We start from the raw sequence: 13,709 nt of genomic DNA, 5'->3' as shown, positions 1-13,709 counted from the left end.
TATTATCTGGAGACAGAGTCTCACTCTGTCACCCAGGCTGCAGTGCAGTGGTGTGGTCTTGGCTCACTGCAACCTCCACCTCCCGAGTTCAAGTGATTCTCCTGCCTCAGCCTCCTGAGTAGCTGGGATTACAGGCACCCACCACCACAACCAGCTTTTTTTTTTTTTGTATTTTTAGTAGAGAAGGGGTTTCACCGTGTTGGCCAGGCTGGTCTCAAACTCCAGATCTCAGGTGATCCTCCCGCATTGGCCTCCCAAAGTGCTGGGATTACTGGCATGAGCCACCAGGCCCGGCCTTATTTTAACCTATTTTAATTATTGACAACTGTTTATAAAACTGGAAGATATAGGCATCTCCAGTGAGTTCTTAATTATATGTTGTATTAAAATAAAAGCATGCTTCCAGGGTGGATGTCAGCTCTTTCTCTACTTTGGGATTTATAGTAATTTATTTTTTGGTTGATTTTTGAGCTATCATGTAGTAGTGTCTGTTTTTACTTTGTATTTTATTTTTGTGCATTGTTCCTTGAAATACAGCATTTATGGTATCCTGTAAGCCTTTGGATTTACAATTAAAGAATACATAATACTTTTTTTTGGCTTAAAAGTTTCCAGCTGCATCTTTTTTGATGAAGTAAAAAGCATAGTGTACGTGCCCTATCTCCCTTTCTTGTCCACGGATTGCTTAAGGTAGGAGGCATGAGACTTGGAATTAATGGTCAGTAACTTGGCTGTGGTCTGTGTTATTCAGTAAGCCGTAGCCTCTGTAGATACTGGGCCCTCCCTAAACTCCTGGCTCCTTATCTCTGTGTGTCTGTATTTGTGCATTTTGTGCATGCACCTGTCTGTGACCCCCCCATATGGAGGCATGCCACCGTTAATGATTAACAGCCACTGCCAGGGACCTGGATTTGCCATTACCAGAGTGGCCTGTGCCAAGCAATTCAACAAATATTACTGCTAGTAATCTCATCAACTGAAAGAACGTTTTTGTGCTTCCTACTTTCGAAGTAGTCAAAGGGTTCTCATACCCCAGTTTTAAAATTTACTTTTGAATGTGTTAAAATTTATTCAGAAGGAAGAGTACTTTTGCTGCTTTCTCTTCAATCTTATTTTTTTGTCTTCTGAAGTCTTAGGCAAGTGATTTCTTGTTTATTATTTACAAAGTTGTTCACAGGGATTCATGATTTCACTTGGTACCTGGAATTAAAATTGGTTTTTTATTCAATTACTATCGTAGCAACACACAACCTAATTGGATTTGCTGTTCTGATTGCTTTCTCATGCCATCTCATTTAACAATAGCTAATTGGAATGGTATCAACACCAATGAAAAGTAATATCTTAACAAAAAGTTTTAATGAGTTAGAAATTGAAAAGTGACTGGAAATTATTCTCTGCCTCCAAATACACTATAGTAAAATGTCCAATTTGGACAAACTAGTTGAACAGAAGTCACTAGTTAAAAAATGGATTACAGATTTTTTAACATGTAACACTTTCCCCTTTTTTTCAAGTAGTAAATAATAATTTATATCTGACACAGTGTAATGAAGAAATACTCATTTGCTGTATAAATAAAAACCAACTGATACATATTAGCTGAAGTGATTTAAACACCATTTGGTCTAAAATAAATCCTTTATCCTGTAGTTTTACTTGCGAAATTTGTTTGAAAAAATAAATTTAAAGAAAGTTTCAGGACTGAATTTCAGTCCACTTTGGTAGAATTACCCCAAATTCATAATCAGTTTGATCTGAATAAATACATTTCTTTATTATTAACACTTTCTAGTCTCTTCGTGATATTGCCTCATTTATTTGTGGGAGGATGGTCTTCCATGTTCATTTTCTTTATAATAATTGTACTGATAGGCTCAGATTACTCCTTGAGTCTGTCTGTAAAAAGTCCAAGTCATTAGTAGATTTCAATTGCATTCTAGTCCCGTGGTTTGGGTCTAGTTTCTTCCAGGAGCCCCAATCTTACTGTGTTTTTCATGGATCAGCATTGTTGAGGTGGGCCTATTTAAAGTGCGGCCTGTTTATGTGAAGTGGGAAATGTTTGCACAGTACTCATAGCTCCCAAAGCTCACAGCCTGAAGCTCCACCTGAGAAGGCATCTGCAGTTTCTAACAAAGATTGTGGTATTAGGGTATTCTCAGATTAAATTTGTCTGGAGCAGTGGAAATAAAAGCTTGCAGATGCTTTGATTTTTATGTGAGTGCTTGATTTCTTAACAGAGTAATTTAGAGTAGAAAGTAAGTAGTTCAGCACTACAAAGAATATTTACGTCTCTGGCAAAGAGCAGAACACTTTATAGAAATGAAATAAAAATGGGGATATGATTTTAAAACTTTGTAGAGTTCTCAGTTTTACTGTGTAATAATTTTTCCAATAGGAATAAGCGTATTTTTAGTTCTTAGATTTTCTCTTTCTCAGAAGTTCAATACTTCAAAAACCAAAACCAAGAGGAGGTCTAACTTTAATCGGTATCATAAGAGAGGAACTTTTATTAGCTAACTCCTGAGATCTGTAATAAAGTGATAATTTCCATTTATCAGTGGGATCTGAAAAGTTCTTTGTATATGAAATATATTTTTCTTTGGCTTGCAATTTTAGAGGTAGCTTCATTTTCATTTCCAACAGGCCTTCAACAGACTCCTAACACCTTAGCTTGATTTCTCCACCAAGATGTTTTATTCCCTAAGCAAAGTTGTAAATACCCTAAGGAAGTTCTAAGTCGTCTGAACTGCAGTCTTGTGTAACTAAAATAATTATACTTTAGTTAATTGAGCTTGAACTTTTGGCTTTATTTTGAAATGGGTCATTCACATCTGCACTTTGTTACCCTTTGTTAATGTCTATTTTATGTGTCAGGTGAGATATGAAGAGGGAGAAATGTTAAAAACCAAGTGTAGAAAATTTATGATGCCTCTTTTAGGATCATAAAACTGACAGAGGAGGATGGCGTTTGCGCAGAGGCTTGGGCTTTCATGTAAGTGAATAATCCGCTGAAAAGGTTTCAGCTGGGATTGTCCTGACTGCAAAGACCCTCCTCCCATGAGGACCTGAGTGACAAGGGCTTGAGCAGAGGAAGAGGAAATTTCAGCTTCTCCTTGTGCACAGGGGTTCCCGTGGCCAAGGGGTTGCCAGTGTAGTATCATAGACGGAATTCCATTCTTCCTGCTGGGAAGGAGTCTGATGGGTGTGAATCTTTGTCGCAGGAGCTGCGATCCCGGGAAGAGGAGCTGACTCGGGCGGCTCTGCAGCAGAAGTCTCAGGAGGAGCTGCTAAAGCGGCGTGAGCAGCAGCTGGCAGAGCGGGAGATCGACGTGCTGGAGCGGGAACTTAACATTCTAATATTCCAGCTGAACCAGGAGAAGCCCAAGGTGAAGAAGAGGAAGGGGAAGTTTAAGAGAAGTCGTTTAAAGCTCAAAGATGGACATCGAATCAGTTTACCTTCAGGTATGATCTTGTTTTCATGTTTTTGAAAGATTTTTGTGTGTCCTTTTTTTTTGTTATTATACTTTAAGTTCTAGGGTACATGTGCACAACGTGCAGGTTTGTTACATATGTATACATGTGCCCTGTTGGTGTGCTGCACCCATTAACTCGTTGTTTACATTAATTTCTCCTAATGCTATCCCTCCCCCTTCCCCCTACTCCACGACCGGCCCTGGTGCGTGGTGTTCCCCACCCTGTGTCTGAGTGTTCTCACTGTTCAATTCCCACCTATGAGTGAGAACATGCGGTGTTTAGTTTTCTGTCCTTTGGCGATAGTTTGCTCAGAATGATGGTTTGTTAATCAGTTTTCTTTGTTTATCAGAACCGGGAAAGAGATGGGGAAGTAACTTTGTAAAACAGTGAATGGATGAGTATCTTCAGTTGTGGGCTTAGATTCATGGTTCTAATGTAGTGGCCTAATGACAGTCCATGTAGAAAACAGTGTTAAGAGCACATTGTAGTCACAGCACACAAGGATCTAACTCTCAGCGTGCTTTCATATTGATGGATTAACTGATTGACTCCTTTTGAAATTGAGGCAGAGCCATATTTTAGCTGAGCGTACTGAATGCCATCACGTGGCATTGTGAAGATCCAAAACAACAAAACTGTTAGTATTTCATCGTTAGGTTCATTGCTTCCACAAGGATCTATGATGTCATCCGCTGTCTGGGACACTGATATTGTTGTCAGCACTTTCAACAAAATGTATCAAGTACCCTGAGGTACTTTCCCATGAAGGTTTAAAATCCTTCAGGCACAAAAATCACCCAGTAAATCTAGGGAAGCTTTTTAAAACATTGTGATAACAACATACAAGGATTACTAAATCGTTTTAGTAATGTGTTAGGAGAAACTAAAGGGAATAGAAAATCAATCAATATGTCAATCAATCAATACATATAGATATTATTGACTGATAATCAAAATATATCAATCAATAATAGCTGACATATATTGATTCACTAAATTAAGTTCTTTAATATTATGTATTCTACTTGTTGTAAAGAAAATACAAATACCTCCACGGTATTTTGTGATTCTAGTACCAGAGCAGGATGATGACAGAGCAATGCAGATTGCACTTTTATAGAATCTGTACGAAATTTCTCTATGTCAACGTCTATACCTGTCTATGGGTATATATATTATACATTAGAGTGCTCGGATGGATTCTAGTGTTTTCCTCAGATGTTTGTTAATGGCATGGTAATTTGATTTAAAGTGCAACAGTGACAGTTTTCTGTCAAGCGTGTATAAATTGTCTTATAAAATATGTATTATGAAACACTGGAAACCCTGCAGCATCCTGTGACTAATTTAGGTTATTGCAGGTGTCCTCAGTTGATCAGAAAATTGCTAGTATGACGGCTGGGTGCAGTGGCTCACGTCTGTAATGCTGGGACTTTGGGAGGCCAAGGTGGGTGGATCACCTGAGGTCAGGAGTTCGAGACTAGCCTGGCCAACATGGTGAAACCCCCTCCATTTCTACTAAAAATACAAAAATGAGTCAGGCGTGGTGCCGGGTGCCTGTAGTCCCAGCTACTCGGGAGGCTGAGGCGGGAGAATCGCTTGAACCTGGGACATGGAAGTTGCAGTGAGCCGAGATCACGCCATTGCACTCCAGCCTGGGTGACGAGAGCGAAACTCTGTCTCAAAAAAAAAAAAAAAAAAAAAAAAAAAAAAGAAGGCTGGGCGTGATGGCTCACACCTGTAATCCTAACGCTTTGGGAGGCCTAAAGGGGCGGGTTGCCTGAGCTCTGGAGTTCGAGACCAGACTGGGCAACACGGTGAAACCCTGTCTCTACTAAAATACAAAAAAAAAAAAAAAAGTTAGCTAGGTGTGGGGGCGGGTGCCTGTAATCTCAGCTACTTGGGAGGTGAGGCAGGGGAATCTCTTGAACCCGGGAGCTGGAAGTTGCAGTAAGTGAAAATTGTGCCATTGCACTCCAGTCTGGGCAACAGAGTGAGACTCTGTCTCAAAAAAAAAAAGAAAAAAAGAAAGAAAGAAAATTGCTAGTATGAGGTGATCATGATGAGAATCCAGTATATGTTATTGATGATTTGGTTTGATGAGGTGAGAATAGACTGTGGATCCTTATCACTTTTCCCTTCAGCCTCTCTGGGGTTGGGGGTCGGGGGAAGGTCCTTTTTCAGGTTGTCTTCTGACATTTTCTCTTAGCTGGAGAGTTGCTGGCAGGGTCACTGGTCTTTCTTATGTGTCTGTCAGCCATAATTAGAGAATACACTGTTTATTTATGATGAGGCTTCTGCCTTCACACATAGATGAAAGAAAAATCTAGAGCTGCACTAGATGTGAGTTTTCTTCTCCATTTTTCAGCTATGTCAGTTTTCTTCTAGCTGTGATTTGATTATGTTATCAAAATTAATATTTATTGTTTCCCTTGGGAAACTTTGGGGGAGGTGGAAAGGATTAAGAATCTGGTGGAAAGGGAAGTAAATTTGGAAGAAAAAATGAAAATCATTCCAGTGATTCTTTACTCTTCAGTGGTAAAATGATTAAATCAAAATCTTAGCATTTCTGAGGTCAGATATTCACTCTTGCTTTTCTTCTCAAATGTTCCTTGGCTAATACCCTGATTTTATTCAAAGCAGACTGAATATTATATGACTATTTTTACTTGATTTCTTAAAAATCTAGTAAAATCTAGCTTTTCTTTTTCTGAGAAGAGAGGGGAAACTTTAGTTACACATTTATTTACTTTTTGGCATTTAATGAAAGATTCCCAGTTAAAGCATAACCAAGAAATCTGCTATAATTCTGACCCAACACCAAGGAATGAAATTTGGTTTCTGGAAGTTTTAGCATGACAGTTACCTCTTCTGCCCACAAGATGGCACTACATTTCATCTTAATAACAATACTGGTACCAATATGGAAACTTTCCTTAGAATGCTCCAACCGTAAACACACACACATGCACACATATTTACTTGTACAATATCCTAGAATGGGACAGACATCAAAAAAGGGAAATGATAACTATAAAAACAATTATTTTTTTTTCTTGAAGAATTCCCCTTAGTATAGAAGAGAAAGCAAGCATATGCAACTTAAAATCAAGGGAGTTAGTTGCATTCAATATTATCTGCTAGAAAATTCTTTAAGTTAGTATTGTTTAATAGGGGAAACAATTCAGGACATGGGCCTAGGCAAAAATTTTATGACTAAGACTTCAAAAGCTCAGCCAACAAAAAGCAAAAATAGACAATTGGGACTATATTAAACCCAAAAGCTTCTGCACAGCAAAGGAAACAATCAACAGAGTGAAGAGACAACCTGTAGAATGGGAGAAGATATTAGCAGATTATTCATCTGACAAGGGACTAGCACAGAATATACAAAGAACTCAAATAACTCAATGGCAAAAACACAAATAGTTTGATTTAAAATTGGGCAAAAGAACCGAATAGACATTTCTCAAAAGAAGACATAAAAATGGCCAGCAAGCATATGAAAAAATGCTTAGCATCACTCATCCTCAGGGAAATGCTAATGAAAATCACAATGAGCTATTTCACCTTAGTTAGAATGGCTATTATCAAAAAGATGAAAAATAGTAATTGTTGGTGAGGATGTGGAGAAAAAGGAACTCCTATACACATTCTCTCGTAATTTTTTCCTTGAGAGTTATTACTCATCATTTTAAATCTTATGGCTATTTATAGCTATTGGAAATGTAAATTAGTACAGCCATTGTGGAAAACAGCATGGAGGTCTCAAAAACACCCTAAAAATAGAACTACTGTGTGATCCAGGAATGCCACTACCAGGCATTTACTCAAAGGAAAGGAGATCTGTATATCAAAGGGATATCTGCAATCCCATGTTTATGGCAACACTGTTCACAAAGGCAAAGACCAGGAATCAACCTAGGTGTCCATCAGTGGATGAATGAATTAAGAAAATGTGGTGTGTTTACCTGATAGAACACTATTCAGCCATAAAAAAGAATCAAATTCTATCTTTTGTGGCAACATGGATGAGCCTGGATGACATCATGTTAAGTGAAGTAAGTCAGGCACAAGAAAATAAATACTGCATTTTCTCACATATATGTGAGAGTGAAAAAAAAATGGAGCCCATAGAAATAGACAGTAGAATTGTGGTTGTTAGGGGTGGGAAGGACTTGAGGGGAGGGGAGGTTGGAGAGAGGTTAGTTAATGGACACCAAATTACAGCTAGGTAGGAGGAATGAGTTCTGGTATTCTGCAACTTTGTAGGGTGAATACAGTTAACTATAATTTATTGTATATTTTCAAAAAGCCGGAAGAGAGGATATTGAATGTTCACAACACAAAGAAATGATCAATATCCAAAGTGATACATATGCTAATTACCCTGACTTGATCATTATATGTTGTAAACAAGTACCAAAGTATCACTCTGTACCCCATAAACATGTATAATTTTTATGGGTCAACAAAAAGACGAAGAGAAGCAAATTCTAATACTGTTAAATGGCACACTGTTCGGGGAGAAACATCTGGTAAGTGGTCAGTGGAACAGCGATGCTGTCCTTTCTTGGAGTTACCAACTTCTTGAACCCCTTTTGCAGGATTTTTCCCTTTGCATAACAAGCTTAGAGAATTTCTCCGAAACATATTCAAGAGTCCTCCAAGCTGACCTTTAGTATTTGTGCCTGCAGCTCTTTCACAAATTTGGTATTAAATATGAATAATTACGTTCTCTTGTAACCTTGTCCTTGAGAATTACTGCTGATTATTTTTAATCTTATGGGTATTTATAGCTATGGTGACTTAGTGATGGAACCCTCAAATTTGATTTTTTTTCCTCCTGGAATTTCTTCATGGCTGGCTACCAAATAAGGAGGATTAATGCTTAAAAAGTAAGACAGTAATAATCTAGGATAATAATTTTAAAACAATACTTTGTGATTAGGTAGTATTTTTCTTGGAATTTGCAAGAGAAAAAGGCATGGTCACAGTGGATCTTTTTATTTTGTGAGTACTCTATATTGATTGCTTCTTCTGTTTATATTTATTTTTAACTGAAGTTGTGTTTTTTGGACACATTAATACAAGACAAAACTTTAAAGCCTCCAAAAGTTGGTATGTCGCTAAAGCAGTGGCATTCTAACTTTGCTTCAGAAGTGCCCAAAGCCTGCAAAAACTATCCACCTCACAGGTATGCGAGTGAGTAGAAGGGTGGGTGGGAGCGAGCATATAACCTCACCTGGATTCTTTAGAGAATACACTGCTTTTCATCTGCAAATGGAAACCTCCCACTGAGGCAGTATTAGCTTTCTTAGTGAAATGTTCATATTGCCAGCAAAAATACTAGGATAGGTTTTACTCAAACCTGTGATTGAACTATAGCTGCTATTACCAGGCATCTTTAGAACCATTATTCTAGTGAGTACAAAGAAAATCTGAGCATGGGCCACAGGCATTTTAACAACTCAGCTTTAGTTTTCCTAAATGTTTAGCTGGCACAGACTCAACCTTTCCCTGCTTCAAAGGGACAAGGATGTTTATGATAAAGAATGTTGACTGGCCGCGGTGGCTCACACCTGTAATCCCAGCACTTTGGGAGGCCAAGGCAGGCGGATCACCTGAGGTTAGGAGTTCGAGACCAGCCTGGCCAACATGGGGAAACCCCATCTCTATTAAAAGCATAAAAATTAGATGGGCATATTGGTGGGCACCTATAATCCCAGCTACTCAGGAGGCTGAGGCAGAAGAATTACTTGAACCCAGGAAGCGAGGTTGCAGTGAGCTGAGATCTTGCAACTGCACTCCAGCCTGGGCGACAAGAGCAAGACGCTGTCTCAACAACAACAACAACAACAAAGAATATTTTCTTTTTGGTTACAACATAAAGCTTGCTTTTTAAGTGGAAGTATTCAGGTGTTTTTGGAAGCTCGGAAGCACTGTGAATGTTAGGCGTTGTTAAAATGCAGCCTTTTATCTTTACTGCTCACTTGTGGCTTTCCACGTGTTCCATGTTGATTTCCTGATCTGTACTTGGCATTTATTGTCCCATCATTTGTTCCAAATAACTTGTCAATCAAAGCTTGTGGCTTGGTTCTTGGCTTTTCTTCTGCTATTGACAGGAGGGCTCCTCTTGCTGTAAAAGTTCTCAACATTTGTTTCTATCGTGTTATAGCAATCAGGTGGCTAGATGAACATTTATAAATGACTTTAGTCTAAACTGTTCCCTTTCTATGGTTAAGAATATTTTTTTCTTTGTCCACCTCTTTCCCCTAACTACCACCACCTAGTCTAGTCAATTCTTTACCTCAACTGCTCTGCCCTGGTCAAGTCTTTCAAAAGGAATGACTCGGGGCCAGGTGCAGTGACTCACACCTCTCATCCCCAGCACTTTGGGAGGTCAAGGCGGGTGGATTGCTTGAGCCCAGGAGTTCAAGACTAGCCTGGGCAACAAGGTGAAACCCCATTTGTACAAAAATATACCTAAATTAGCTGGGAATGGTGGTGCATGCCTGTAGTACCAGCTACTCAGAAGGCTGAGGCAGGGAAATTGCTTGATCCAGGGGAGGTCAAGGCTGCGGTGGACTGAGATTGCACCACTGCACTCCAGCCTGGACAACAGAGTGAAATCTTGTCTTAAAAAAACAAGTATGGCTCAGCAGATGAAGGAGCCTTCCATTTGGGCTTTCCTTTCTGTTTGGTTTGTCTTCCAAATCTCCCCTATCCTGCTGTGTATTCCTCAGCAACTCACTTCAAGCACCAGCCTGATCCTGCAGATGGACCCTGCATAACTTTCTCTGTCAATAAACACTTGAGGATCTGCTGTGTCCCCAATACTAGAGCTGATAATAAAATATATATGCAGTCTCTGCACTCATGTCTCCCACAGAGAAAGTATTCATTCAGCAGAGTTTTCTAAGTACCTGTAATGTGCAAGGCACCGTGCCAGTCTGAAGTCATGGAGACTGTCATGGTCTCTGCCCATAGAGCACTTATCTTATATTGAGGGAGGGGGCAGAACTTAAGCTAATAATTAAATACTTGTTGGCTTTCTATAATATTAGCTGCTGTGAGGGAAAAGTCACATGACAGTGATTAGTGCAGAGATGTAACCTGGTCTAAGGTGATCACAGAAGGCTTCCTAACGGAGTTGAAAACCAGCCTGGGCAACACAGTGAAACCCTGTCTCTAGTAAAACACACACACACACACACACACACAAAAAAAAATTAGCCAGGTGTGGCAGTGTGCGCCTGTAATCCCAGCTACTCTGGAGGTTGAGGCAGGAGGATTGCTTGAACCCGGGAGATGGAGGTTGCAGTGTGCCTAGACTGTGCCATTGCACTCCAGCCTGGGCGACAGAGCAAGACTCCTCTCCAAAAGAAGAAGTAACATTTAAATTGAGACTCGATAGGGGAATTTACCAAATACAGAACATGAAGAAAGAGAATAGGCTGAGAGCACATGTGGAGGAAACTTGGTTTTTTCCAGGAATTGAAAAAGGTTCAGTGTGGTTTGAACAGGGCTCAGCACACTGCCCTATGGACCCAATCATGCCTCTACCTGCTTTGTACAGCCATGAGCTCAGAATGGGTTTTACACTTTTAAATGCTTGAAAAAAATCAAAGAGGAAGAAGAATACATCATTGTACCTGACATGATATGAAACTGATATGAAATTTCAATATCCATAAAGATCGTTTTACTGGGACACATTCATCTTTGTGTTGACTGTGCCTGCTTTCTCTCACATCGGTGGAGTTAGGCAGTTGTTACAGAGACTGTGCGGCTCACAGAGTCTAAAATGGGGCATTTTGCAGAAGGAGTGTGCTGACCCCTCTTCTAGGCCGTGACGAGTGAGAGGAGAATAGGGCAAGATGAGGCTGGAGCAGAAAGAAGAACTCAGACTCAGGTTTGCAGGGACTTACAGAATGTGTTACAATTTTAATCTGTAACTTAAGAATCATGAGATGCCTTTGAAGGATTTTAAGCAGGGCAATGACGTGTTAGGCATATTAAAAATGCATCTGGCTGCTGTGAGGTGGACTTGGGGGGCCAATTGTGGATGCAGGAAGATGGACACAAGGCATTGTAGCAGGCTAGGCATGACATGGTGATGGCCATGCAAATGGAGAGAACAAAAAGAAATAAAAACATTTATTTAGCATTTACTATGTCCTGAGCCCTGTAGTAAGTACTTTTTATACTTCTTTGCACTGAATTTTTCATACCAGTCCTGTGAAATAGTAATAATTGGTTCTTTTCCATTTTTGTCAGTAAAGATACTGAGACTTCAAGACCTTAAGTTACTTTCTCAAAATTCATATGGCTGTGGTAGAAATGAGATTCAGATCCATGTTTGCTAACTCCATAACCTGGAATATAAATTTCTCTACTACAAGAAAAATATATAGCACAGAATTTACCTGATATTTTGTGCTTGGTGGATATGTGGGGTAATGGAAAAGACAATATCAAGAAAAGTATTCAGATTTCTAGTATGAATAACTGGATAGCTGTCTTTGCCTACCAACTTCTGAATCCTCTTCATCTCAAATAGCAGTTCGTTCATTAAAATTCTTTAAAGTATAACTTCCAAAAAGGTAAGTTATAAGTCTCTTGCAAATATGAAATGGGCATATGTCAAAGATTTTTATTAAACTCATTAATCATTGAGGAACCAGGTAAAACCAATTCAAATGAGAATTTGAGGAGTGAGGTATTTATGGGCAAATTAATAGAGGAATGCAGGATTAGATTGCTGGGTTAAAAGCAAACCTGGTTGAGGTCTAATATGGCAATAAACCATTTGGGATTGTCTTTTTCTCCAGACAGAAGTTATTTGCATCATCACCAGACAAAATCTACAAGTTAACCTCTGCTCTCACCTAGTTATAAAAATAACTCAGTCAATAGAAAAACTATCAATCAAAGGTTAAGCTCAGCTCTGCACTGAAAGAATATCCAGTAATGTCGTTCACCTCCTTCCAAGTTGTTAATGATTTTCCTGATGGTTTATAAAGTTTTCCCCGACACATCCCTCTTTCCTCTGGTAATATTGCTTTCTCTTCCATATGAACCTATAGATCTTGGTATATCTCTACCATATTACAGCTAGATAATAAGAGTCAGCATTTGTAGAATGCCTAGAGTACAAAATGCTTTTAATTTACATTTTCTGTTTGATTCACCACCACCACAACCATGTGAAATATTGTTGCTCACTTTAGCAGGTGAAGAAAGAGGCTCAAAGTAGTTCCTTACTGGTTTGAGGTCCACAGCTTGTTATATTATGAGAACCAGGACTCATTTAAATCCAGGGCCATTTCAATGTAATTTAATTTATTTATTTATGTATTTATTGGAGACAGAGTCTCGCTCTGTTGCCCAGGCTGGAGTGCAGTGGTGCGATCTCAGCTCACTGCAATGTCCATCTCGCAGGTTCAAGTGATTCTCCTGTCTCAGGCTCCCGAGTAGCTGGGATTACAGGTGTGTGCCACCATGCCTGGCTAATTTTTGTGTTTTCAGTAGAGATGGGGTTTTGCTGTGTTGAACAGACTGGTCTCAAACTCCTAGCCTCAAGTGATCTGCCCACCTCAACCTCCCAAAGTATTGGGATTTCAGGTGTGAGCCACCACGCTCAGCGTTAATTTTATTTTTAACTATCTCAGACTGAATGCAGATAACTCTTTTTTCCCAGGTTATAAATTCTTCAATGATTCGTGACTTTCATATTTTCCTCTGTTTGTGTGTGTGTGTGTGTGTGTGTGTGTGACTATACCCAACACGTAAGTTCTGAATCATTATTTATTACTTAAATCCTGAGAAGTAAGAAACCAAAATAAGAAATCGATGCTGCAATGTATTTTGCAGTTAGGGTCTGACCATTTTTGTTTTGATTGCTGTGCACTAAAGACATGGCTATGAAGATAATGGAAAACCATGAAATATCAGTTTTCCCTTTTTGCATCCAACAGATTTCCAGCACAAGATAACCGTGCAGGCCTCTCCCAACTTGGACAAACGGCGGAGCCTGAACAGCAGCAGTTCCAGTCCCCCGAGCAGTCCTACAATGATGCCCCGGCTCCGCGCCATACAGTGTGAGCTTTGTGCACTGCCACGGCGGCTCCTGTGTTGATTTCTCTCCTTTAACTTGACTTGGATTCAAATTGAGCAGATGTGTTTTCATAGCAGATTGTAAATGAGCGTGGGACATTTCGTAGGTGCCA

General features: G+C 39.5%; 1 protein-coding gene across 1 annotated transcript in view; it reads left to right on the top strand.

The window, feature by feature from the left end:
* The window catches only part of MAP3K21 (mitogen-activated protein kinase kinase kinase 21), a 55,694-nt gene that overhangs the window by 29,225 nt on the left and 12,760 nt on the right, over positions 1 to 13,709 (top strand). Inside the window, exons 5-6 of the mRNA XM_033196625.1 lie at positions 3,225 to 3,465; positions 13,458 to 13,580. Of these exons, the coding sequence (XP_033052516.1) occupies positions 3,225 to 3,465; positions 13,458 to 13,580 (364 nt within the window). The remainder of the gene's footprint in view (positions 1 to 3,224; positions 3,466 to 13,457; positions 13,581 to 13,709) is intronic.

Source organism: Trachypithecus francoisi, unplaced genomic scaffold, assembly GCF_009764315.1.
Source record: "Trachypithecus francoisi isolate TF-2019V2 unplaced genomic scaffold, Tfra_2.0 Lachesis_group5, whole genome shotgun sequence".
Taxonomy (NCBI): Eukaryota; Metazoa; Chordata; class Mammalia; order Primates; family Cercopithecidae; genus Trachypithecus; species Trachypithecus francoisi.
The sequence above is the reverse complement of the archived record's forward strand: the minus strand, read 5'-3'. Positions and strand labels throughout refer to the sequence as shown.